At 52.9% G+C, this 27,726-nt stretch overlaps 2 protein-coding genes across 3 annotated transcripts in view; one reads left to right on the forward strand and one right to left on the reverse strand.

Moving 5' to 3' along the window:
- Positions 1-27,726, forward strand: part of ZNF780A (zinc finger protein 780A) — a 428,674-nt gene that overhangs the window by 131,315 nt on the left and 269,633 nt on the right. The window lies entirely within an intron of this gene.
- AKT2 (AKT serine/threonine kinase 2) overlaps positions 1-27,726 on the reverse strand; it is a 48,273-nt gene that overhangs the window by 11,275 nt on the left and 9,272 nt on the right. For both annotated transcript variants that reach the window (XM_061139300.1, XM_061139299.1), the window contains exons 2-4: positions 15,970-16,099; positions 7,935-8,063; positions 6,416-6,527 (exon numbers count right to left, since the gene is read on the reverse strand). In XM_061139300.1, coding sequence (XP_060995283.1) covers positions 6,416-6,527; positions 7,935-8,063; positions 15,970-16,015 — 287 coding nt within the window. In that variant the 5' untranslated portion in view covers positions 16,016-16,099. The remainder of the gene's footprint in view (positions 1-6,415; positions 6,528-7,934; positions 8,064-15,969; positions 16,100-27,726) is intronic.

Here is a 27,726-nt window from a genome sequence, read left to right on the forward strand (position 1 = left end):
CCCCCAGCTCGCCCCCTCCTCAGCACCCAGGCAGCACTGAGACACTGGGGAGCTGCCATGTACAAAACCTGCACCCAGAGAAAGTTCTCGCCTCAAGGAAGGGGCTAAAGATTACATTGGAGGGGCCTGGGCCCATCCCACCCGGAGCCGGAACCCACAGGGGTGCACACGGAGCCTGGTTGGGGGTGACTCTCCGCCGCCTGACACGTCCTGGATCTGGTTCCAACTGGACTGAGGTGGCATGTTTGCGGCACTCAGAATTTCAGAGAAAAGGCAAGGGCATCTGTCCAGGAACCTCCTCAAGGGCTTGCAACATGGTGTCTGGGGCAGAGGGGAGCTTCCTCCCCGGGCTGGGGCTGATGGGCCTTCCATCCCTCAAAGGAAAGCTCCCAGGGAAACGCTGAGGAAAATAATGGTTCCAGACACACCACCTCATTCCATGCTCCTTAAGAGGGCTGCAGAGGGAGCAGCCGTGCTCCCGATGGGAAACTGAGGCGCACGGAGGTGGGTCTCCTGTGGGGGTTCCACAGTCAGGAGGCTGTGGCGCTGAGACCCACACTCGGCGCTCCGCCAGGCCCTCCAGCCCAGGGGAATGGCGCTGGGGGCACTCACGGGCGGGCTCAGGGACACCACCCTGCATGCACAGAGTCCAAGGGCATGGCAAAGGCAAGCTGCCTCTCAGGAGCCCTGACCCCGCCATGTTTCCAGCCCACCTTCCGAGAGGGCCCCCCTCACTAAACAACACACGGCCCTCCACTTGCTCCCAGAGCTGCTGAAGTGCTTTACGTGAAGTAACTCCTTTGAGTCCTCCCTGCATACCTCTGAAGGAGGTACTATTATTCACCTCTTCTTACAGACAAGGAGACTGAGGCACAGAGGGGTTGACAGTTACCCAGTGGCAGTCAGCAAGCAGAGGCCCAGGGACACAAACCCAGCCAGGCTCTGCAGGGCGGCGGCAGGCAGGGGAGCTGGGCCTGATCTCACCCCACTGCCAAATGGCTGTGGGACCCTGGGCGGCCTCACTTCTAGGACCTCCATCTGCCCCTCACGTTCCCTGGGCCTGACACCATGGCTGAGAGGACAGACTCTGGAGCTTGAAGGCCTAGAGGGAATCCGGGCTCTGCCCCTTCCTGAGGCAACCATGGGTGGGCCACCTGACTTTCCCAGGGCTGTCCAAGGAAGGAAGGAGACACCGACATCCAGTGCTCAGGACAGAGCGAACACCTCAAAGGGTGGTGAGGAGTCCCCAGCCAGTCCCTCCTGAGTGGCTTCTGGGTGCCAGCCTTCTTCCGGGCGCTGGGGGTGCAGCAGGGAACCAGCCCCATTGGAGCTCCAGGCCCAACATGCAAGACACCTGTGTCAAGGCTCCAAGGCAGGGGCCAGAGAGGAAGCCCCTGCTCAGAGGGTGGTCAGGGAAGGCCTCTCCAAGGAGGTGGCACATAGTCAGGACCTGGAGGACTTCCCTGGAACGTGGGGCCTCCCCAGGGCCAAGAACAGACACTTGGCTGTGAAATAAGTGAAATGGAGGGGAGGAGGGAGCCCTGTGAAGTGTCAGGAGGGAAAAGAATCCAGGCAGAGTGACCAGCATGGTGAAGGCCCTGAGGAGGGAGCCTGGGGTGCCTGTGGAAGGCCCAGCAGGTGCCAGCCTGGCTGGAGCCAACAGAGAGAGAGGAATGGAAAGGATGAGAGCAGGAGGGAGGCCACGGCGTGAAGGAGTTAAGTCTTGATCCTTCACATCACAGAAGTCCTGGGAGGGTCTATCAGGGCTAACAGGACCTGACTTCTGCCTTAAGTCAGCAGCTGCTGTGTGGAGTATGGGCTGAGAGTCTCAAGAGGAAGCACAAGGCTGGTCCCACGGCAAGAGGAGAGGGTGACAGAGGATTTGGAGGCGAGAAAATGTGGCATGACTCTATGGGCCCCCCCGAGCCAAGACGCTTCCACATCCTCCTAGCTCCTCACAATCACTGAGCCCCACCGGGACAGCGGCACAGTAACTGGTCTGACTCCTAATCCTGGGCCCCAGCCCTGGGCCACCCGGCTGAGCAGAATGAATTGCACCCTGGAGGGAAGGCCAGTGGCCTGGAGGTGACAGGGCTGTCCTCGTCACAGCCTCGGGAAGAACAGCTGACTGCTGGTCTGACGCCAGATGGGGCCCTCTCTCTTAACCAGGGTCCTCCTCTGAACCAGAGGGGTGTTCACAGCTGGAGGCATCTGGGGTCCCCCTCTGCTCAGACACTCTCAGATGGGCTGCCTTGGCTGATTCAGGCCCAGCCCTGCTTGGCAAGCAAAACATAAGGCTCTTCAGATCTTCTTCCTTCTTTTATTCTGTACCTCTCTGGGCATTGGTCTCACCATTATTATGTCTGTTTAGCAGGTAAGGAACTCCTGCCTAGAAATGTTGTGAGGATAAGTGAATTAATACATGTGAAGACCTTAGAACAGGGTCTGGCTCAACAGAGCATTAGTCATAACTGTTCTTTTATTCATTTCACAAATATTTACTGAACACCTAGTTATATTCCTGGCACAAATAAACAGAAAATGTCACAACAGGTAGGACAGATGCTATGAAGACAAATAAAGCAGGCTAAGGGTAACAGTCATGGAAGGCAGGCAGGACCCTCCAAGAATGTGGCATCCATCTGAGCAGAGACCCCACAAAGTTAAAAGCAGAAATATAATGACATCTGGGGAAAGAGGATTCCAAGCAAAGGAAATAGCAAGTGCAAAGGTCCTGAGGTAGGAAGTGTGCCTGGCATGTATAAGGAACAGCATGGAGGCCACGGTGGCAAAAGTGAGGGAACTGGTGGCAGGAAAGTGTTCTGAGGCCAGATCATGCAGGTCTTTGTAGAACAGGGCATCAGCTTTGGAGTTTACTCCAAGTAAGACTAAGAGCCTCAGAGTTCTAAACAGAGAAACTGCACGCTAAGATTTCCATTAAAAAAGATCACACTAATGTGATGCCCTGTTAAATATTCCTGCCAAGACCAGGGGTCGGCCAACTTCTCCTGGAAAGTGCCGAAGAGTAAATATTTTAGGCCTTGCAGGTCACACAGTCTCTGTTACAACTCAGTCACTTCTCAGTTCTACCACACGACAGCAAACAGCAGTCACAGATAATTGGTAAGTGAATAGGTGTGGTGTTCCAATAAAACTTTATTTATAAAAATAGGAGGCCAGGCCACAGTTTGCCTACCTTGATTCAGACCTAATTTCCAGTTTACAGGAAATACAGGCACAGAAGAACAAAGAGAACAGTGCCAAAAGACAATAATATGACACATGCAGAGTACGGGGCATCCCACAAGACAACCAGACTGGCTTGTCAAAAAAGAAAAAAAAAAAAAATCATGTCGTGGCAGGGGAAGAGACACAAAGGTTAAACTAGATTAAAACGGGACACAGACAGCATGTACCTTGGTTTATCAAATCCTAGTCTGAAAAACAACATTTTGAGGACAACTGGGGAAATTTAACTATGGCTCAGATCTGGGGAGGACGTTAGTAAATATTAATGTTACAAATAATCACCTCTGGTGTGATAAGGGCACCAAGATTCTGTAGAAGAAACTCCTTATTCTTAGGTGATGCCTGCTGATCTATTAAGGAGGAAAGTGTCACGAAGTATGAACAGAAGTTCAAGTTTCAGCATAAAATGCAGCCACATGAGGCCAGCATGGCACACGCTCAACTGCTGAACCTAAGCGCAGGGGATCTAGCTGTTCATTTGAGACAGTGGTCTTTTACCTGTTCCGTCCGTCCTGAAACAACAAGTCATGGCAGGGAGCTGCGCTGGGGAGAGCCCGCTGGGGGAGGAAGCGAGCAGGCTGCCGCAGCGGCGACCACTCACCAGAGTGGCCCCGTCGGCCCCCCACCTCACCCCCCGCTCCTCAGGCTCAGGCCTGGCAAAGCAGCGAGCACAGTCACGAGCAGAGCAGCCTCCCTCTCCTGGGTTTCTGACTCGTACCTTCCCTAGGGTTAAGGTCAGGAATCTGGGGTCTGGTCTCAGAGCAACCACATCAGATTTCTCTCCAGAGGCAGCAGCAGGTACTAAGAAAAGGAGCAAAGTGGGGGCACTCCAGTCCCTACGGTCTTGGTAAAGGGATTCTTCCCCACGCCAAAGAGCATGGCATTACGAAAATGGAAACTAGAGTAGGTCTCTTGCTACTAAAACTCTGCCGGCTCCCCACGGCTCCTGCACCAGGCTTGCAAAGTGTGTGCCAGGTACTGCTGAGTCCAGGGCTTCCTGTTTATCATCCCCCTGAATCTTTCAGCAACCCTGTGACAAACCCCAATTGATTCACTGCTTGCCAAGCCCTGTGGGGACCTCCATCTGGAGCCCAGGCGCCGGCTGAGCTCGCCAGCTTCAAGGCCTCTGCTTCCCCTCTTCCAAGACCCCTAGCCCTAATTCTTTAGTCATGCAGAAGCCTTTGCGGTCCCTGGGATGACAGGCTGCCTTGCATCCAGGCTTTTTCATAGGCTGGTCCCTTTTCCCAAAGCCACCGTCTTCTTCCTATCTCCACAACTGACTCCTCCCCCATTTCTCAAAACTCAGCCCAACACCTAGACCCTATGCCCCTTCTGATCCCAACTGGCTTTTACTGGCAGGACATGTTTCCTGTGTCCAATTTTCATCTGAGTAATATCTCAGGGGGCCTGAGATGACCATTCTGTTCCCCATAGTGGGGCAAGTATATTTTCAACCTTGGGAAGCTTTGCAATGACACAGTTTAGATTACAGTAGCATGTCGTTTCGCTCTAGAAATGCACTACCCACAAGGGCAGCCACTAGCCCTAGGTGGCTATTTAAATTAATTAAGTAAAATACAAAATTCTGTTTCTCAGCTTCATGAGCCACGTTCACATGCTCAGCAGGCACACGTGACTAGTGGCTACCCTGCTGGACACTGCATTTCTACCATGGCAGAAGCTTCTCTTGGACAGCACTGATTTAGGGTGCTCCAGAGGATCAGCTGAATCCTCACCCCAAAGACAAGCTAAAAAAATGTTTCTCGAAACGAAGGCCACACGGGTTCGAACCCTGGTCAGGGAATTAAGATCCCACATGCCGCATGGCAGCCAAAAAAAAAGGAAAAAAAAAAAATCTATCAAAGTGAAGGCTAAAGGGACAACATGAGGGAAAAATATTTGCCACTCGTTGCAAATGGGCTAAGCTCTCTAATATATAAAGAGCTTTCACAAATAAATAAGCAAAAGACCAAGTACCCCAAAGAAAAACAGACAAAGGACATGAACAGACAATTCAGAAACAGAAACTCACATGGCCCTTGAACACACAACACGTTAGGACACACACTCACCAAACGTTTGGTAAAAAGTTGAATGTTTGAAAACACAGGCTGTGAGAACCCTCTTAGACATAGGCATAACCCTCTTAGAATTCTATTACGCCTAATACCAATACAATTGGTAATAAAAATTACCAATGCATACTCCCTGTGACCCAGTAATTCCACATCTAAGAATCCACCTTACAGATTTACCTGCATGCATGTCAAACAAGGTAACCACAAGTTGTCTCACTGTGGCATTGCTTCTCCCATCCAAGTACTAACCAGGCCCAACCCTGCTTAGCTTCTGAGATTAGACAAGATCGGGCGTGTTCAGGGTGGTATGGCCTGTAGACTGTGGCACTGCTTCTAATGAGCCCAAAAGGCTGAAACAACCCTAATCACCATTAATAAAGAACTGCTCAACTCAGGGACACAGATGTGCACCTGTTAAAAAGAAAAATGCAGCAGCAGCATCTCTATATATACATAGAAGCAGAGAGAGTCCCCAAGATACATTAAATAAAACAACAGTTTGGGCATGGTGTCACCTTTTGTATAAAAAGAAAAAACAAGAGGAGCAGGGTACGGAAGTGATACCTGAACGAGCTTGTCCATACTCATTGAGAAGAAGTTCCTATAGGACACGTAAGAACAGCAGGCAATTTGGGGGTGGGGGATATGGCGTGCGGGGCTGAAGTGAGAGTGAAGCTTTCACTAGACACCTCCTCGTGCTGTTTTGCATTTGTGAACTAGGTGAAGCTGCTATCTCTTCTGATTAGTAAGTTGATCTTTTAGAAAACAGAATCTCTGGACCACCTGCCTCTATATCAATGGAGATGCTCATTAAAAAGGCAGCTCCCTGACCCTCTGCAGGTCTCCAGATAAGAAGAGGCCCTGAAGAGGCCCAGAGTGCCTCACTGCTAACAAACTGTCGTGATTCCAGCACACCCTCCCATCTGAGGACACAGAACAGGGAGAACCCCTGCTCCTCCTAGCTCACACAAGGGCTGAGATGGGAAACTCCTAGGTAGGGGCTCAGGGGAATCTCTCCCTCTGTACCCCTCGCCTCAAACTGAGCCTGGCTCCTCCCAAAGGGCAGCCACGTTGAGGCCCCGACTTGCCTCTCGTCCGGGGAGTCGACATGGAAAGTCCTCTCGATGACTGTGGTCCACTGCAGACAGCGAATGACGAAGGTATTCGGTCGAGGTCTCTCGGTCTTCATCAGCTGGCATTCTACAGAAGAGGGGTGTGAGTAGAGTGTGAGGGGCAGCCCGTGTTCCCCAAGTCACCCCCGTGTGCCAGTCCCGTGACACTACTGACCAAGAGAGCCTGTCCCTACAGGTCGTGTGTGTGTGTGTGTGTGTGTGTGTGTGTGTGTGTGTGTGTGTGTAAGAGGGACAGCCCACCCAACGGTGATGGGTCAGTGGTCAGGGCTGTGATGGGGGATGGTGGGGCATCCAGAGAGGCAGCCAATCCCGTCCAAGGGCTCAGAAGGCTTTCCTAGAGGAAGGGCATCCCAGTACTGAGCCCTGAAGGCAGCAGAGGGCATTGGGTACAGAAGCCTAGAGCTGAGAGAGGGCCCGGTGTACTTAGGGAAGAGCAAATCCCATGTGAGGAGGAGAGAAGAGAGAGACGGGCTGGAGAAGTGAGCGGGGGCTGGCCTGCAGAGCTCAGGGGCATGGAGAGGAACCTGGACTATGTCCTAAGGGAGCAGGAAGAGACAAGAACTTAGACCCTCTGGTTGTGGTGTAGAGGTGACAGAGAAGGGAGGCTGGAAAGCCCAGGGAGGGTATGGGGCCATCCAGAGTAGGGGAGGGGAGGGAAAGCAGGCAGACCACAGGGCCACAGTGGGGTGCATAGAAGCATCTGGATCACCGTCCTGGCCTGAGGATGAGAGGCAACAAGGCCCTCCTGGAGGAGATGGGGGGGAGAAGTTCAGGGAGGGAGAGGGGACTCAAAGGATGGTGTGGCTCATGGAGGGGATCTCACGGCAGGACACTCAAGGATACCCAAGGAGAGATGTGCAGAAAAGCAGCTCAGGCCAGGTGGGGAGTTTGGGAGGGCAGCTGGGGCCAGGGACAGCCGTGCCGGGGTCACCAGCACACGGGAAAGCCACCAAGGCAGGGCTTTAAGCAGGATGGAGAGGTGAGTAGGGCTGGATCCCAGAAAGAGCAGGCGGGCTGCTCGAGAGGCGAGGCTGGGGACGAGGCTAGAGCAGGAGCTGGTGGGGAGAGGACCGTGTCTGGGCTACGTCATGGCAGTAGAGATGAGTGACTCTGAAACGTTCTTAGGGGGTGTGACAAGAATGTGGTGACCCACTGGGTCAGCGGAGAAGGAAGGTGATGGCGGGGGGAGGGCAGGTTCTGTGAGGCCCAGGCAGGGGTTCTGCACGGGCCAGGCTTTCACTGGTCAGCTTCCGGCTAGAAGGCTCAGCCTCAGGTACCACAGAGGGGCCAGAAGGCTGCTAAGTGCCCCAACTCCTTTCTTCCTCCTGCTCTCCACTGGCGATCAACACAGCCCCCAGGCCCAGGAAACACAGAGGTGGAGCAGGAGAGGGTGGAAAACAGACCTGGGAGCAAACAGACCCCAGACAGGCCTACAGCCTGGAACAAACACGCCCCACGTGCCCCCAAGACGCACCTGCGACAGAGAAGTTGTTTAAGGGGGGCAGGGTCTGGTCGGGGGCCTCAGGCCGCTCCTTATAGCCAATGAAGGAGCCGTCGCTCTTCAGCAGGAAGTACCGGGGCCGCCAGGTCTTGATATATTCACCTGAACAGGCAGGGCGGGAGGGAGAGAGGTCAGGGCAGCCAGCCCCGCGGGACAGTGCCTGGCAAGGGGCCCCACACTGGGAGGAGGACGGACAAGAGGGTGGGGAGTGTGCTTCTCCCGGAGAAACCCTCCAGGCGGCCCCAGCTGACGCAGGCTGGGCGCTGGGCTGGGCCCAGTGATCCAGAGGTCACTCCTGGCAGGAAGGCGCCGCACCACCCCGGGGCACCAGCTGCCTCACAGTGTGGCCAGCAGTAAGCCATCCTCGCCAGAGCATGGCCCAGTCCCAAGGGAGGCCCAGGCTGCTAACATACATGCCTTGTGGCCCCAGAGGGCCAAATCCCATGGGCGGGTATTCACTCTACAGCTGCGTGGGGGGATCAAATGTCAAAACACTGTGCCAGGCCGGGTATTACTGCTGCTGTGCCCTCCAGGTGCTCCTTGACTCCTTCCATTTGTTCTAACCATGAATATCCAAGCACCCCATGTACACACATATATATACACACACACACTCCTCAGAGAGGTGGCTAAGCACTAAAATGAAATGGTCAAACACATATCTGCACAAAAACACATATATAAATACCCATAGCAACATTATTCATAATAGTAAAGAGCAGAAACTCCAAAGTGCATCCACTAACAAATGGATAAATGAAATGTGGCATATCCATATGATGGAATATTAGTATTACTTGGTCATTAAAAGAAATGAAGTATTGGGAATTCCCTGCCAGTCCAGTGGTTAGGGCTCTGTACTTCCAATGCAGAGGGTGAGGGTTCGACCCCTTGTCGGGGAACTAAAATCCAATACGCAATGCGGCCAAAAAAACTATTGATACATGAAGTATTAATACACGCTACAAGGTGGATGAACCATAACTTCCACACTAAAAGGTGGATGAACCATAACCTACATGCTACAAGGTAGATGAACCATAACTTAACGTTAACTGAAAAAAGCTTGTCACAAAGGACCACAAATTATATGATTTCATCTGTACAGTGTCCAGAACGGGGAAACTTCTAAAGATGAAAACTTGATTAGTGGTTGCCTAGGGCTGAGGAGGGGGTGAGTTTGGGCAGGGACTGGAGGGTCCCTTTTTAGGGTAGTGAGAAAGTTCTGAAATTGACTGTGGTGATGGAGGCACAGCTCTAAATACACTCAAGGCCCCAAGTGGCTGAACTGTATGGTATGTAAACTGTGTCTCAAGCTGCTTTAAAAAAGAGAGGCGGCAAATACAAAGCAGACACAAAGCACCCAGCCTAGCTAGGGACCAGCACACCAATAAATCAACGAATGCTCTTTATCATCAGCCCACCGGGCAAGCGAAGAGTGTGTATATCATAACTGGGGCGGCAGGGTGGGCTTCTCTAAGTCTGTTTCCTCGCATGAGAAGGACATCCAGTAATCAACAATGATGATTACATAATACTATAGGGTACTATAGGCCTGCCAGGCACCATCCTAAGTTTCTCATAGGCTTTAACTTGTTGAATTATTTCAAATGTCAATAATAAATGATTCGATGTATGTAAAGTTCAAAAACTAGCAAAACCACAAATCTGACAGCACCATAAAAGGATCATATACCATGACCAAGTAGGTTTTATCCCAGGACTGCAAGGGTAGTTCAAAAATATGAAAAGCAATCCGTGTCATATTACCTCAATAGAATGAAGGGGGGAGAAAAAAACACAAGGTCATCCAGATTGACACAGAAAAAGCGTTTGACAAAATCCAGCATTCTTTCATGATAAAAATACTCAGTAAGCTAGGAAGAGAAGGGGGAATCTCCTCCACAAGATAAAGGGCATATATGAAAAACCCACAAGTCAACATCATACTCAAGGATGAAAGAATGAAAGCTTTCCCTTAGCTAGATTCAGGAGCAAGACAAAGATTTCCACTTTCACCACTGCTCTGAAACACTGTAGTGTAAGTTTTAGCCAGAGAAAAAGACAAAAAGTATCCAATTTGTAAAGGAGTAAGTAAAACTACCTTTACTTGCAGATAACACAATCCTATATACAGAAAAATTACAAAAATCCACAAAACAATTACTAGAGCTAACAAATTCAGCAAGATCAACACACAAAAACAAACTGTGTTTCTATACACTAGCAATAAATAATCCAAAAAAGAAAACAAATCCATTTACAACAGCACAAGTAGGCAACAATTTATACACTAAAAACTACAAAACAGGGGCTTCCCTGCTGGCTCACTGGTAAAGAATCTGCCTGCCAATGCAGGAGACCCAAGTTCAATCCCTGGTCCAGCAAGACCCAAATGCCTCAAAGCAACTAAGCCCGTGCTCCACAACTAACGAGCCTGTGCACCAGAGCCTGGGAGCCAAAACTATTGAGCCCATGTTCCACAACTACCGAAGCTAGTGTGCCCTAGAGCCCACACTCCGCAACAAGAGAAACCACTGCAATAAAAAGCCTGCACACCACAACTAGAGTAGCCCCTGCTTGCTGCAATTAGAAAAAAGCCTGAGGAAAAAAAAAATAATAATAATAAAAAAAAAGAAAAAAGCCTGCACAGCAACATAGACCTAGCACAGCCAAAAATAAATAAATAGAAATCATTAAAAACAAACAAAAAAAAAAACACTGCTGAAAGAAACTAAAGACCTAAATAAATGCAAAGATCCTGTGTCATGAATTGAGACTTGATATTAAGATTGCAATTCTACCCAAAGCCATTTACATACAGATTTAACACATTCCCTGTCAAAATCCAATAGCCTTTTTTTGCTCTCGAGGAAGAATCAACCCTCAAATTTACATGGAATTCAAATTCATGTGGCAAGGGGTTCCAAATAGCCAAAGCAATGCTGAAAAAGAACAAAATCATACTTCCTGATTTCAAAACTTACTACAAAGCTACAATAATCAGATCAGTGTGGTATAGGATAGCCATACAGACCAAAGGAGTAGAACTGAGAGTCAAAAAACAAATCTACACAACTATGGGCAACTAATTTTCAACGACAGCACTAAGACCGTTCCATTGGGGAAGACCAGTCTCTGCAACAAATAGCGCTGGGACAACTGGATATCTGCGTGCAAAAGAACAGAGATGGAACTCTACACCATATTTTAAAAATTAACTCAAAGTGGATCTACCTAAAAATAAGAACTAAAACTATAAAACTCTTAGAAAAATACACAGGTAAATCTCTGTGACCTTGAACTTGGCAACAGATTCTTAGATATGACAACAAAGGAAAAAAAATAAAGTGGACTCATTGAAATAAAAAATTTTGTACAAGAGATGTTATCACGAAAATAAAAAGACAACCAACCAATAGAATGGATGAAAATATTTGCATATCATATGTCTCATAAGAGTCTAGTATCCAGAATACATAATGAACTTTACACCTTCAGCAACAACTAAAAAAAAAAAAAAAAAAAAATGTAAAAAATGGGTGAAGGACTTCCCAGGTGGCTCAGTGGTTAAGAATCCGCGTGCCAATGTAGGAGATACAGGAGATACCGTTTTGATCCTGGATTGGGAAGATCCCTTGGAGGAGGAAACGGCAACCCACTCCAGTATTCTTCCCTGGAGAATCCCATGGACAGAGAAGCCTGGTGGGCTACAGCCCAAGGGGTCACAAGGAGTCAGACACAATTGAGCATGCATGCGGTGCCTAAACACTATACACAAAGGACTATAAAGGTATTTCTCCAAAGACAAACAATGACCAAAAAACATATAAAAAGATGCTTAACACCATCAGTCATTAGGGAAATGTAAATCAAAACCATGATGAAACACCACTTAACACCCACCAGGATGGCTTTTATTAAAAACAAACAACAAAAACTCAAAAGAAAAATAGCAGGTGTGGGTGAGGATTTGGAGAAACTGAACCCTTATGCACTGCTGGTGGGAACATAAAATGGTGCCGCCCTGTGCAACTGTGGCATTCCCTCAGAGTCTGATACAGAATATACTGTGGACCACATGTACAGAATGTGTGATCCAGATATTTTATGTATTTTTTCTATATTATCTAACTACATAGAATACACTAGATTATAAGCAGTATAATCTAATACATACCTATTGGGGCTTCCCTGGCAGTTCAGTGGTAAAGAACCCACCTGCCAATGCAGGAGACGTGGGTTCAATCCCTGAGCTGGGAAGATCCCCTGAAGAAGGAAATGGCGCCACTCCAGGATTCTTGCCTGGTGATTCCCATGGACAGTGGAGACTGGTGGGCTACAGTCCATGGGGTCGCAAAGAGTCGGACATGACTGAGTGACTAAACAATAGATATGTATGTCCCTGCAATTCGACTCCTAGGTGTATACCCCCCAAAATTGAAAACAAGTACTCAAATACTTGTATACAAATATTCATAGCAACACTATTCACAACAGCCAAAAGGTAGGAATAACTCAGCTGTCCATCAATGGACATACGGATAAACAAAATGTGATATACTGATAGAACGGAACATTGTTTGGCTATAAAAAGGAATGAAGTACTGTCTGACACATGCTACAGCATAGACGAACCTTACAAACCTTCTGCTCAGTGAAAGAAACCAGACTTCAGCGGCCACATGTTGTATGATTCATTTATATGAAATGTCCAAAATAAGTACATCCATAAAGACAGAAAACAAACTGGTGGCTGCCAGGGGCTGGGAAGAGGGAGAATGAAAACTGACTGCTTCAGGCGCTGAGGGCAGCCTTTTAGGTAGATGAAAACGCTCTGGAACTAGACAGAGCTAGTGGCTACACAACGCTGTCAAAGCAGTAAAGGCGACTGGTTGTGCACTTTAAAACACTTAATTCTGTGCTGTGTAAATTTTACCTCAATTTGAGCAACAAAAACAAAACTAGACAAATTCATAGATGCTACTGGACGTTAGGAGAGTGGTTACTGCTTGCAAGAGGCAGACACCCTTCTGGGGATTGACTTACTCTATTCCTGACCTGGACAAAGGTTTTGGAGTGAGTTTACGATCTGGGCACTTACCTGTGGGGTTTTATATGTCGGTAACAAGCTACAAAAAAACCAGAAGGAAAAACATCCTCACAACAATCCCATTTTACAGACAGGGAAACTGAGGCACAAAGAAGTTCCAGTGTTTGCCTGAGGCTCATGGTTGTTAACTGGGAGAGCTGGGATTGGAACCTGCGTTTGCTCTGTCCAGAGTCATCGACACTGTCTGCTTGTAAGCTGGCAGACGCGGCCTGGCCCGGAGGCTGTGTCAGAAGGGGGACCTGCACACGGCACGAAGGACCCGATCCTTGAGCGGACCTTGCTGAGCGAGAGGCAGCTTGTGAGCCAGGTGCTGGCGCAGGACTTGGAGCCTGGACCTTGGCACTGCCACCTCCCTGCCGGCCCCAGGCACCTCAGTCTTCCTGCTGAGCTGCAGCTTCCGGGCTGCAGGACGGTGCCCACCGCACGGGGCAGTAACAGAGACTCAACAAAACCGGGCCTCCTGCGAACACAGCCCCAGGCCCGGCACAGAGTGGGCAGAGCGGGCACACAGTGAGCTGAGCTGCTGTTATTTCAACCACCAGGAGTAGGGCAGGGTGGCGCACGTGTCTGAAGAGTGGCAGGGCCCACCTTGCCCTGCCCACCACTGCTGGCTGCTGCTCGGAACGACAGGCACTGGGAGGCCCAGGAGAGATGTGCGTGAGCGTGTATGGGTACGGCACAAAGCCGAGGCAGAAGGTCATCTCAGCACCATGTCTGGGCCCCCGGAGATGAACTGAGACACTGAAGGCCTGGGAGGGGCTGAGATCCACTCAGTGGCACCAGCAGCCTCGGGAGCCACTGCCCGGCCATAGTTCTCCAGCCACCTCCGGAGCGCTCCCACCCCAGCCTAGAGAGCCACAGGCCTCAGAAAACTCAGGAGCCGGAGACCTGGCACACGTTATTACACTCATACCATCCACACACATGATCCCAAGCAGCCATTCAACAGATATTAAGTGCCTACTGCATGCCAAGCACTTTTCCAAGGCACTGCTCTCATGAAGCTGACACTCTCAGAGGCCTGGGCTATTGACCCATTTTACAGAGGGGAAACCAAGGCTCAGAGAGATGACACAGTCACACTGAAGGAAGTGGCAGAGCCGGGGTTAGAACTTTGACACCTGCCAAGGTGCAGAAAGCTCCATCATCAGCCCCAAACTCAAGGCCCAGTCCGGGCAGGTAGGCCAAGGGGCCTTGAATACCACCCCGCCTGGGAAGGGCGGTAGGGAAGGCTCCGTTCTTGCTCGTGCGGGGGTGGGGTGGGGGATCCTCAGCACCACTCTGGGTGGGCGGGCTGGGACAGTGCAGGGTGCACGGGTACTTCTCCCAGTTTCTGCAGGGCCAGCCCACCAGCTTCCCAGCCTGCCTCAAGCATGCCCAGCCCACTCCCCTCCACCAACTCGGCCCCCTTCACCCATGCCCCCGTTAACTGTGGGGCTCACTCCCTTGCCTCCTTCAGATCTTTATTCAAACACCCCCTTCTCAGTGAGGCCCTCCCTGACCAGCCCCTCTCTGACAGCTCCCTCACCCCTCCCCTCACACTGCTGGGTTTCTCTCCAAGGCATCAGCCACCACTGGGCACACTCATGTACTCAGGTGCCCCTGTCTCTCCCATTAACGTATGACATCAACACAAGGACGGGAACTGTGGGCCCGTTTGGTTCACTGCTGTATCCCCAGTGCCTAGAACGTGCCTGAAACACGGCAGCTGCTTGATGCATGTCTACCAAGTGAATGAGAGCGTGCAGACGCGGCCCCCTCAGGTCGGGCGCCCCACTCTGCAGGGAAAGGTCCACGGAAGCTAGGACAGCCAGCCTCCTTCACCCCTGGGTGCCTGGACAAGCTGGCTCTCGGCCTGTGCTTCTTCCCAGCTGCCTAGTACGGCACTGAGCCCGTTCAGTGCGGTGGTGCTGGGGTAGAGACCTGGGGCCCCAGGGTCGAGTCTCTTGTAAGTGACTTCATTTCTTAGCCACCCTCCAGCACAACCAGACCTGGTCCCGAGCGCGCACACAACATCCTGGGCTTCCGAACGCCAGGCGAGTTCCAGCCCCTTCCACGGCTTCAGGCGCCGTCGGTCTGGTGCTGTGTCGTGGCTCTGCCTGCCTCCTCCAGCTTGCACTCGCTCGCTCTGCTCTGGCCACCCTGGCCCACTCTGTTTCCAGGCACACGCCGCCCGCTTTGTCCTCGCTGCCCCATTCCCTGGGACACCCCTGCCTGGCTATCTGCATAGCCTGCTCCCTCACCTTCTCCTGGCCTTCGTATACTGGTCCCTCCTCAGAGCCGCTTCCATGAACCCCTTCTTTCTCCAGCGTTCCCCTCAGAGTTCCTACTCTTCACAATGGCATGTATCATCACCTGACATCATGTCTGTCTATCAGTTTATTATTTGTCCCCCGTCCCTCAATGGATCGCACACTCCGTGAGGACACCACAGTGCCCCCAGAGCCTGCGATGGCCAGCCTGGCACACCATGCATTCTGTCAGTATTTGCTGAATGAATAAATGCTGGATATTGCCTCACTGTGTTACTTTAGCTAAGTGACTTACCTGCTCTAGGCCTCAGTTTCTTCATCTATAAAATGGGACCATGAACAGGAACACTTATGTAGAGGCAGAGTTTGAGGCCTGGCCTGGGCGCTCATGCAGGGGGTCAGCAAGGCCTGGAGACTCAGGCCCAGGCACAGCCACAGCTCCTCCGTCCAGACTACTTTCAAAGAGTCCATGACAGGGCGTGGAAAGAAGCTACTGGCGGGGGCGGGCAGAGAGGCAGGGCTCAGAATGCTGGCTCCTCAGGTGGTAAAGACCCCGTACCTGTGCCTCTCAGGGCACAGCTGCCAGGAGAGCTGGGGCAAAAGGGAGAGACGTGCAATCCTGTGAGTAAACACAGCCCCTTACCGCGCTTATGGAGCCAGCCTTCTTTGATGACAGACACCTCGTTCATGGTGGCAGCGTGACACGCTGTCACCTCACTCGGGACAGCTCAGGGCAGCAGGACATGCAGGAGGTGCACTGGACAGAGCACAGTCTGCAAGACAAGAGAGGAGCCCGTCAGTCAGAGCGGCAGGGGGATTGGCAGCAACCCCTTCCTTTGGGACACCCTGCCTGAAGCCCCTCTGGCGGCTCTGCCAAGGTGGAGCCAGGGAGGGTGGGGAAAGACCAGCCCACGGGGCCCAGGCTGGTGGAGGGGGGCAGTGAGAGGCCGTCGGGTCCCTAGGAACCCGTCTTGGGGAGGAAAGGACACAACCTTGCCCTCAGAGCCCTCCTCTGGAAGGAGCAGAGGGCCTTGGCTGTGCCCGCGCCCTATACCCAGGACCCCTTGCCCAGCAAGGCAGCCCCACCACCGCCACTCCTGACTAGGTGGGAGGCTCCACCCCCTGCGTCACTCCAGGCCCCGCGCTGAGGTCACCTGGGATGAATCAGACAGCCCGGGGCACCTGAGGGTGTGCTCAAAGCCACCAGGATCTGCCTGCCACCCCCAAACACACACACACACACACACACACACACACACACACACACACACGCTTATACTCTCTCCTTTCCAAACCAGGCGCCACCAACCTGCCACCTTTAGCAAACCGAGTACCACCCCCCTACCCAGCACCAGGCCACGTCATGTCACTCCCTCAGCCTCCTGGTCCCCACCAGCTGACAAAGGAAAGGAAGGTCTCCGTGCTCCGATCTTCAACAAGAAAGGAACCTACTGCGTACGCACTTATCTGGGGCCTGGGAGCCAGTCCTGGGGGCTTGACCAAGGCCCTGGTCCTTCCCCGAGACCTCTGCTTCTGTCCTCATGGACCGGCAGCCGACAGACTGACGGACGCCGAGGCCGCTGCTTCGTCTCAGGTTCCCGGGGTGGAGGGGAGAAGCGGGGGAGGCAGCCACCAGCTGGGCCCCTACCTGGAGCCACAGGCCTGGCCAGGGGCCATGGAGCCCAAGGCTCCTTTTGCCTTTCCTGGCCTGGGGTTATTTGCGGACAGCAGGTCAGGAGCTACGGTGGCCCCCAGAGAAGCGGCAGCTGGCCCTGGGGACACCGTGGGCATCAGCTTTCTCTCGTGCCCCAGGGGAGCTGGTGGGCCGGACACACTACTGCCTGGCATGTGACGGTGGCAGGCTGCCCAGGCCCCGGGCAGAGGGAAGGGAGGTGAGCGGGAGGAAGCTGGAGGAAGACAAGATGGACAGTGACAGGGAAGTAAACAGCGGGTGAGAAACCATGTCCTGGACTCGGGGCTGCAAAGACAGGGCCCAGAAGGGGCTCCCTCCCATGGCAGGTACGGCGGCACCCCAGGGGCTCAGCCACGGACTGAACACACCCAGGACCACCAGACCCTCACTCCGAAATGCCCCCCGAGTCTGTGGTTCGACCCTAATGCGACCAGGGTCTCCAGCCCGGCCTCCTGACCAGGTGGCTCAGGTCCAGCGCCGTCCCCTCCCACGAGGACTTGCCCCACCTCCTTCTGGGCCTCCCATCCTCCAATCTGTTTCCCATTCAGCAGCCTGAGAGACCCTCAAATCTGACCTGTGCTTTCCCACGGGCCTCAGCAAAGAGCCAGCCTCCCCAACTTGGGATTCCGGGGCCCTCAGGCCCTGACCTCCGCTGCCCGCCACCCCAGCTCAGCCCCGTGGTCCCCACCACCCATCCACCGGCTTCCGGATCACCTCTCCGGCCCCACCTCCCCTCCCACCCAGGCTTCCTCCCTGGGTGCCCAGCCCCTGCTCCCCACCCCTATACTCCACCTGAATCTGACCGTGTCCCTCTCTGCTCACAGCTCCATGGCTCCCCAGAGTGCACAGAACACACACAAAAAACAAAGTCTTTTCCACCAGAGAAGGCCCCACGTTAAGTCGAGAGGCACCTAGAAAGCCCGCAAGAAGGCTAATAACCACGACAAGGATGATCACACACCACCCACCTCCCCAGTTCCTCCCCCACTCTCCCTCTCTGCCAGGTTTCTGTCGCTCAGGCCTCCATCCCCAAAACTTTTTGTGTACTGGGGTTCTCCCTCTTCTCTAAGGTCTCAGCTGAACCAACACCTCCTCCAGGAAGCCTTCCTGACCTCAGAGGCTGCACTGGGCGCTGTGTGCCCCGTGATCAACTCTCCCCACACCTACAGTCACTGATTCAGCACACCAGTCCCGCGTCTGGCTGCCCACTGAAGGCACAATGGATAAACCCAAGTCTCGGGAGGGGACACATGTACACCCGTGGTGGACTCACGCTGACTACGGCAGAGACCAACACAGCATTGTAAAGCAACCAACCTCTGATTCAAAATAAATAAGTAAATAAAAGACACAACAGAGTTCACTCTCTTTTCCTCTGCCACGTGAGGACACAGCAAGATGGCAGCCATCAGCAACCAGGAAGTCAGCACCCACCAGGAACTAGCCCTGTGGACGCCCTGAGCGTGGGCTTCTCAGCCCTGAGAATTGGGAGAAAGTAAAGGTCTGCTCTTCAAGCAAAAAAAAAAAAAAATCTCCCCAAAAGATCTCCAGCGCAAGACCAAACACAGCCACAGAAACAATTCCAGGGTCTGTTCACACCACCGATCTTTCTCTGAGTACGTTCTAAGCTTCAGACTCTATCCTGCGTGCCAGAAACAGCGCATCACTAAGACACAGCTCCTGCCTTCAAGAAGGTCACGTTCCAGTGCGGAAGCCAGACAACATACAGGACACAAGGTCTGAGGGTGGCAAAGAAGAACGAACAGGGGAAAGGAGGACCGGAACGGGTGCTGCATTAGCCACGTGGTGGGGGGACACGTGAGCCAACACCTGAATTAACCGGGGCCGGGGGTGGGGGGCACGTGGCCATGTGGAAGGAACAGATTTCAGGTAGGGGAACAGCAAGTGCAAAGCCCTGAGGAGGCCTGGGAAGGAGCTCCGGGAATGTGGAGAAGCGCCCAGAGGCTCGCCCAGGGTGAGGGGCTGGGACAGGGAGAACACTCAGGGCCTGGAGGCAGGTGTGCTGGGAAGTTCAGAATTTCTCTCCAACACAGGGGCCAACACCACACTTTTGCCAGGTGTGAGCTCCATTCAGAATAGGGCTGGGTTCCCAAACTGGGCTGGGATGGAGAACCCAGGGGCCAAAGGAAGAGCAGATATACAGGTAAAGACAGGGACCCCAGGTCCACTCGCAGACCCCCCTTCTCTCCGCCCCCCGGCCCAGCAACTTCACCTCTTAGAGACGCTGTGAGCAGCACCCCTGTGCACAGAGGCTCGGCCCCCTGCCTGGCCCCCAGCGAACATGCAAACACGTGGCTGCCTCGATCAGAGACAGACGTGAAGGCGGCCAGGTGTGGCCGAGGTTGCAGAATCCAAGAGCCGGTGCCAGCCGGGTGGCCTTGAGCCCGAGGGCACGCCTCCAGTCTCCCCGGATCGCTCCCACCTCCCACGCCCCCAGAGGGCCATGCCCATGCCCAGCAGACGCTGACACAGGGGAGGCTTTTACCTTGGGTCTCCCAGCTGGCTGCTGCTCAGCACGCCAGAGCCACTTGTTACATTCTCACTTCAGCAACTAAGCAGCCAGCAGCAGCCAGGGCAGGGGGAGGACCTGGAAGAGCCCCTGCATCCTGCCTGGATCCTGCCCGGCCTCCCCCGGAGGGTGGCGTCTCCGCTGAGGTTTCTGACGCAGTCCCATGGTGATGAAATACAAGCACCACGGCCAAGAAGATGGCCTGCTCCCTGGGGAGCTGCGGGCGGAGGACACTCAGCACGCAGGGGCCTGCTGGGCCGCGGCCTGCATGCCCCACGTTGGGGGCCCCAACCCCACTCACTGCTGCCTGGGGTGTCTGGGCTTCATTCGGCTGAGGGTCTGGGTAGGAGCTGGAGCTGTGGGTTAGAGGCGCGCCACCTGGGAGGCAAGGTGAAAAGAGAAAGGGCACCTCACAGGAGGGAACCCACACACACAACGAAGGACTGCGTGCAATATCCTTAGTTACGGGGAAATGCACATCGAAACCATCTGCTGGGATGGCTAAAAATTCAAAACCTGACAACGCCAAGTGTTGTCAAGAATGTAAGAGGGCTTGGGGGCTAGGGGGTTCCCTGGTGGCTCAGAGATAAAGAATCCACCTGCCAATGCAGGAGACATGGGTTCAATTCCTGGTACTGCAAGACCCCACATGCCGCGGAGCACCTAAGCCCGTGTGCTGCAACTACTGAGTGCCCTAGAGCCCATGCTCCGCAACAAGAGAAGCCACTGTTAACAAGAAGCCCGTGCACCTCAATGACGATTAGCCCCTGCTCGCAGCAACCAGAGAAAAGCCTGTACAGCAATGAAGGCTCAACACAGCCAAAAATAAATAAATAAAATTTTTTTTTTAAAAAGAATGTTTCAAAGGGGGACTTTCCTGGTGGTCCAGTGCTTAAGGATCACCTTCCTATGTGGGGGATGTGAGTTCAATCCCTGGCCGAGGAACTAAGATCCCACGTGCCAAGGGCAACTGAGCCTGTGCACCAAGATGAAAGCCCACGCATGACGCAACCAAGGCCCGACACGGCCAAGTAAACAGGCCTTTCAAAAAATCAATAAGTAAAAACTGCTAAAAGAATGCAAAGGAACTGCTACTGGTGGGAGTATAAAACAGTTCCACCACTACGGAAGACTGTTTGGCAATAAGAATTAAAGCTCAACATATCCCTACCCCATGACCCAGCAACTCCACAGCCCTCCAACAGAAACGGGTGTATTTGTTTACTAAACGGCATGTACTAGGTCGCCCACAGCAGCAGCACTCTCAGTAACCTGAAAACTGGAAGCAGACCAGGTGTCCACCCGCAGGAGAATGGATAAACAAACTAAGGTAAATTCATAGAGCTCAAGGCCACTCAGCAAGGAAGAGGATCCAGCTCCTGAAGCCTACAACAGGATGAAGCGTGAGAACTTCACCTGCAGTGAAAGAAGCCATATGCGAAATGACCCACTGAGCACGAGTCCACGGACTGCAAGCTCAAAAAGGGCAACGTGACATGATTTGTTTCTCACTAGTGAGACTGTGCAGAAGATCCAGGAAGCAAATATCCACAGGTCAGGAGAGCTGTTACATTCGGGAGTGTCAGAGGAGGGGGGTTTCTGGGAGCTGACAATGTTCTGTTGTGATTACAGAGCATCACTTTTACAATTATTTGTCATACTGTATGGTTTAAAACACGTTGGAGATACCTTTCTGTATTTTATGACGAAGTAACAACAACAACAAAAAGAACCTGGGTTTGGTTTGGGGGCCTGGACGATAACAGGAAGTTAAACTCGGGCTTCCTGGCCTCCAGGGCCCCCTCCGACCCCAGGCTAGCTCGCCTGGATGTTCACCTCAAAGCCAGTCACCGATGAATAAGGAAGAGGAATCTAGGGTCTGGATTTCAACCCCAGGCCCTGCTGCGCCTTGGCCCTAGTGAGCCTTAGTGCTCCCATCTGTACAATGATCCAGCCAGAGGAAGGACACGCACCCTGAAGGGCGGGGCTTGAGTTTGGGTGAGTATTTTTAACACAGAAGGAAGCTGAATGGGAATGAAAATCACCACCTGCTGCGGTCAGCTCTCAGCAGGGAAAAGAGAGGTGACTGGAGACAGGTCCCTAAAGGGGCTCTGACTGCACGAGCGGGGTTTGGTTTTTAAGTACCTGCTAAGCACACGGTGAATATCACTGACTCGTCCCACGGTGTGTCTCCCTCTCCTCCATTTGTTCTTTTTTTTTTTTTTAATTTTTGGCTTTATTTCCACCTGTCTGCCTTGTAGGTCTTATTTCTCAATGATTTCCAAACTGCCTTGAGGTTTCATCTCACCCTGCTGGTGTCATGTCCATTAGAGGCGATTTACAGGATGACGCAGGGTGGCGGATGACAAGGCAGGGGAGAGATAGAGGCTGTCTCGTCCTACCTGGCAGCCGCTGGAAGGGGTTGGGCCCTGGAAAGCTTCCTTCCAGACCTCCTCTTCCTCCAGTGTAAAATCAGGGTCGCTGCGGTGCCTGCCACTAGGGGGACTGTGTGGCCTAGGTGAGCTCAGTGCTTCTGTCCTCCCCGTCTTACACTCCAGGATCCTTGACCACGTGGGTCAGAGGAAACTGCTCTCCCCCAAACCCTGCCATGCCCCATCTCACCTAGAGTAAAAGAAGCCACAGTCCTTACAGCAGCCCCAGAACCCTCTTCTGCATCATCTCTTCACTCCTCCAAACACTCCATGGCACTGGTGCCTCCGACATACCAGAGGCTTCCTCCCCCACCTGCACTCCTGCCCCCGACCACAGGACCCTTGCACATGCTACCCCCTCAGTGAGAACTGTCTTCTTCAAGTCTCTGCAGGCCCCACCTGGCTTTCTTGAGCCTCTGTTCACATGTCTCCTCCTATGCGAAGTCACCCTGTCCTCCATAGTCAAGTGTGTACCTATTACCTTTCACAAAAGTGAGGCGCTTATCATCACTGGCACGACTGTACACGTTTACTTGTTCACAAGTTTACTGTCGACCTCGCTCCACTGTGATGTCACCACGGTGGGGGCAGGGCTCCAGCCTGCTCGGGCACCAGCCTGCTCGGGCACCGCTGAGTTCTCAGCATCTCCCACGGCACTGGGTTCACAGTGGGCACTCATAACTATCTGTGGAATGAATGTATGTAAGAGAGAAGCCCTATGCCCAGAACGTGCTCAAAATCAGTTAAATTCCTTTCCCTGCCACCTGTCAAGTCTTTCTCTCTCATCTACTCTCTCTGACCTGCTTTCTACACCAGACAGCACAGATGGGATGAGGGGGAAGCAGAAGCACTGCATCTCCTGGAGCTGCAGACAGTGAGGAGGGGGCGCCTTCCTGACACCCTGATCCCCCAGGAGCCTGTCACCCACCCTGTAATCTGCGCCTTACCTCCTCCCAGGAGGACTTGCTCGGGAGGGAAATTCAATAGGCACCCGTCATTCGACAGGCAGCGTCTGCCAGTGGGCATCCGGGCAGGCAAAACGACTCCCTGACTCACCACCTGCAGCTCCAGAAACCAGCCCCATGTTCTGTGAGGGCCCGTCAGCAAAACTGATAAAGTAGAAAACGCACATGTCCTCAGAGCAATTTCTCTCGCACAAATCACTTATGCAGGTGCACAGAGGTTCTCAGGCAGAGTTTCTCAACCTCAGCACCAGTGACATTTAGATAATTCTTGTCATGGGGCTGTCCTGAGAACTGGAGGGGGTTTGCAGCATCCTGGTCTCTGCCTGCTAAAACCAGCAGCATGACCTCCCCAGGAGGTCATGACCATCAAATATGTCTTCAGACATGACCCAGTGTCCCTTGGGGGCCAAGCCAACAGGTGAGAATGCCGTTCTGAGGATATTGTTGCTGGAATAGTGAAACCCAGGGAGCAGTCTAAAGGCCCACAACATCATCCCAACAGCTGACATTATGCCAGTACTAAGCAGCGTCAACGCCTACGCAGCACTTGGCACATGTCAGGCGCATCTAAGTGTTTTGTACATGCCAATTCAGCTCTCACAGAAACCCTATACGGCAGGTACTCTTTAGCTGAGGATTTTTTTTTAATCTTCTTGTATAATTATACTAAAATTTTTTTGTTTTCTGGCCACCCCACATGGCTTACAGGATCTTAGTTTCCCAACCAGGGACTGAACCCCAGCCCTGTAGTGAAAAAGCAACATACTAACCACTAGTCCTCCAGGGAATTCCGAGCCCTCTTATCCTCTCCATCTTCATGAAGAAACTACCCACTAGAGTGAAAGGACGTGCCCCATCACCTGATCAGGAAGTACGGAGCTGGGCTGGGACCACACAGCACCACGTGGCTGGTGGAGCTATTGTTGTTCAGTCGCTCAGTCGTGTCCGACTCTTTGCAACCCCATGGACTACAGCACCGCCAGGCTTCCCTGTCCTTCACCATCTCCCGGAGCTTGCTCAAACTCATGTCCACTGAGTCAGTGATGCCATCCAACCATCTCAATCTCTGTCACCCTCTTCTTTGCTTGCCCTCAAGCTTTTCCAGCATCAGTCTTTTCCAAAAAGTCGGCTCTTCACATCAGGTGGTCACAGCACTGGAGCTTCCGCTTCAGCCCTTTCAATGAAATGTTCAGGCTGGTGGCGTTAGGGAGACCTGGATTCAGGTCCCTGTGCCTTAACTTCTAGCCTCCCCAAGTCTCAGTTCCATTCTCTGTGCAATGAGGATGACAGCAGCACCTCCGCTACAGGCTCCTGTGTGGGAAGGGCCCAGCCCAGCACCCCACCCTCCAGGAGGGTCCACCCCTGGCAGAACACAACCAGGCGTCCCACGTGCGAAACCCAACCTGGACGTGAGGCGCTGACACTCCCGTCAGTGTTCAGTGTGCTCCCGCACAAGACTATCGACCTAACCCCTTTCTGAAGCACAAACGTGTCCCCACCACATCACCTCAATTCGGACCTGCTTCTTTTTTCATGAGCTGACATTACTGAGATCGAAAGGCATCACACAATCCACGTATAACTTCATTTGCAGCATCCTTGGCAGAAAAGCAGTTATACGATCAACAACAGATCTTATGAGGAATAGAGGCTTCCACAGGAGGGCAGGAGGTCCACGGTAAATGTCATGTGCAGAGAAGGAACTGTGCCGAAGAGCCAAGAGGGGCAGAGTAACGGGAGCAGGAGTGAAGGTGGCCTTGGAAAACAAATGCATCTCAGCCTCAGCTCCGCCACCTGCCGTGTGACCTTGAGCAGGTGCTCCCCCTTCTCCACCAGTTTCCTCATTCGCAGCTTAGAGATAACAAAGCTCCAAGGTTGCTATGAGGATTAAATGAGTTCATCCACGTGAGGTCCTTCAAACAGTGCCTGAGACAGTGACTGCACAACACCTATCACCTGTTATCCTTTCCCCTGAAGGCAGAGACATGGGAACACGACACGCTTCTGCACCGTGAACTTCTACCGACACTGCCTCCTTGGTAAGCAGGCGGCGCTGAAGACACCTTTCTCTCTCTTCATCACCACACGCTCCCCCAACCGCCCCATCTGTCTACTTGGAGCAGGTAGGACTGAAGGCAAGCTGAAGATGTGGGTGGGCTGCAAACAACACTGGGACAAGAATAAGCACCAGAGCAGGCTTCCTTCTGTTCCCTGCCAACATCGACCTTAGAGCACCCACAGAAACCATGTCAAATGTTTGAGTCTGCCTGGCCATAGACCCAAAACATGCTGAGAGCACCATGCTACAGCCAGTTCAGTTCAGTTCAGTCACTCAGTCGTGTCCAACTCTTTGCAACCCACGGACTCCCGGAGTTTACTCAAACTCGCATCCAGTGAGCTGGTGATGCCATCCAGCCATCTCATCCTCTGTTGTCCCCTTCTCCTCCCGCCTTCAATCTTGCCCAGCATCAGGGTCTTTTCAAATGAGTCAGTTCTTGCCATTAGGTGGCCAAAGTATTGGAGTTTCAGCTTCAGCATCAGTGCTTCCAATGAATATTCAGGACTGATCTCCTTTAGGATGGACTGGTTGGATCTCCTTGCAGTCCAAGGGACTCTCAAGAGTCTTCTCCAACACCACAGTTCAAAAGCAACAATTCTTCGGCACTCAGCTTTCTTTATAGTCCAACTCTCACATCCATACACGACTACTGGAAAAACCATAGTTTTGACCAGACAGACCTTTGTTGGCAAAGTAATGTCTCTGCTTTTTAACATGCTGTCTAGGTTGGTCATAGCTTTTCTTCCAAGGAGCAAGCATCTTTTAATTTCATGGCTGCAGTCACCACCTGCAGCCAGAGGGACCCTGAAACTCAGCTCAGCTCTGGGATCACATCACAGACCCTTAGGAAGGCCGCAATGGCCCACTTGAGGAAGTCCCTGCCTGTTCTCCAGCCTCACTGGTCACTTTGCTCCCCCCACCAACGTCCCCTTTACTCCTTGCTCTCTCCCTGCCTCCACCCCAGGGCCTTTGTACATGCTAGTTCCCCTGGTGGACACAATGCTTACCCATCTTCAAGTGCTAAACCCTTGTTTCCTCAGGGAAGCCTGTCCTGACTGCCCCCAGCCCACAAGTCACAGGCCTTCAGAGCTCGGCTTTCCTGTCTCCCCACAGCACTTACCTCTATTGTGCTCAGTCACTCGTATAAGTCTCTAGTAACAGTGCCCCCCCTCCCAAGACTAGGAGCTCCGTGAGGCAGGGACAGGGTCGGTCCTGATCCACACTGTGTCCCCAACCCCACCCAGCCAGGGCCAGGCCCAGAGCTTTCATTAACTCAGGATAGGGGTGGCAAATAGAACCACAGCTTTGGAGCTCCGAGTTCTGCCAAGTGAAGGTGAAACGAAAAATCCTGCCTCCACTCATTCCACAAATATGGTGCCCGTGCTGTGTCAGCACTGCTCGTCCCGGGGATGGCGGCAGAGACCAAAACAGCACTCCCTGCCCCGGGGGAATTTCGGGGGGGGGGGGGGGGCAGGGCGGGGGAGAGTGGACAGGCATTAAAACACAAACAAGTTAAATAAACAGGTGAGCTATACAGTACATCAGCATTTGACAAATGTTGTAGAGAAAGGCATACAGAGGACTAGGTGTGTGGGAACGGGGCAAGGGGTTCTGATTTTGTAAATGGTGGTCGGAGCAGGGCTCACTGTCACGGTGCAATCTGAGCGGAAATCTGAAAGAGCTGCGGAGGCTTCATGGAGACCCGGGGGAGGGCGGTCCAGGCCGAGAACAGCACGAAGGTGTGGACTGTGTGAGACACAGTCGGCGGGTCGGGGGGAGCAAGGCACCACGTGGCTACAGAGAAAGCCGGGGACCTGGCTGGGAGGGCCTGGGAGGCCACTACACGGGCTGTGGCTAGGAATTCCCTAGCAGGACAGTGGTTAGGACTCCGTGCTCTCACTGCAGGGGCCTGGGTTCAATCCCTGGTCAGAGAACTAAGATCTCAGGTACCATGTGGCATGGCCAAAAAAAAAACCCAACAATGGGCTGTGGCTATTTCCTGGAGAGAGATGGGAACTGCCAGCTTGAAGAGGGAGCAGTGTGCGGAAGCCCTGGCCCCAGCGAGGCAGGAGCTGTCCCCAGGAGAAGTGCTATGCATTTGCCTGACACTTCCACCACCTGGCTCCCTTGGCGACCACAAGGACCCATACCTCACAGATGGGGCAAACTGAGGACACAAAGGCTGGAACAGTGGGACACGGCTGACGAGGTGGGACCACAGTATCCCAGCCTGAGCCTCTTCCACCTCCCTCTTCCCTCACTCCCAAGAAACCGAGCCCCACTCCACCCCAGCCAGCCCTCCCTTACCACCCTTGATGCCCTGCAGAACTGGGCTGCCCCTGACAGACACAAGCACGTCTGCGCGCGCACACACACAAACACACACACACACACACACACACACACACAGCCCCTACAGTCTGGCTGAGGGGCTCCTCCCTCACAGACATTGCTCCACATCGCCATCATCTGCCTGCCTCCCCAGCCACGAGCTGAGAGGGGTGCTGGTGGTGTGAGTCCCCAGCTCATCCCTAGGGCACCTTGGAGCACAGACACAGGGTTCTGACCAGGGCCTGTGAGCACATGTACTGAGTGCTCATGTGTATGACAATCCTGCCTGCAACCCTGCGAGGTAGATGCTGTGACTACCCACTCTTCTGAAGAAGAAACTGAGACCCGGTGAGAATAAACCATGTGCCCAAGGCTGTAACAGCGGGCAGA

The sequence above is a fragment of the Dama dama genome, chromosome 4 (assembly GCF_033118175.1).
Source record: "Dama dama isolate Ldn47 chromosome 4, ASM3311817v1, whole genome shotgun sequence".
Lineage (NCBI taxonomy): Eukaryota > Metazoa > Chordata > Mammalia > Artiodactyla > Cervidae > Dama > Dama dama.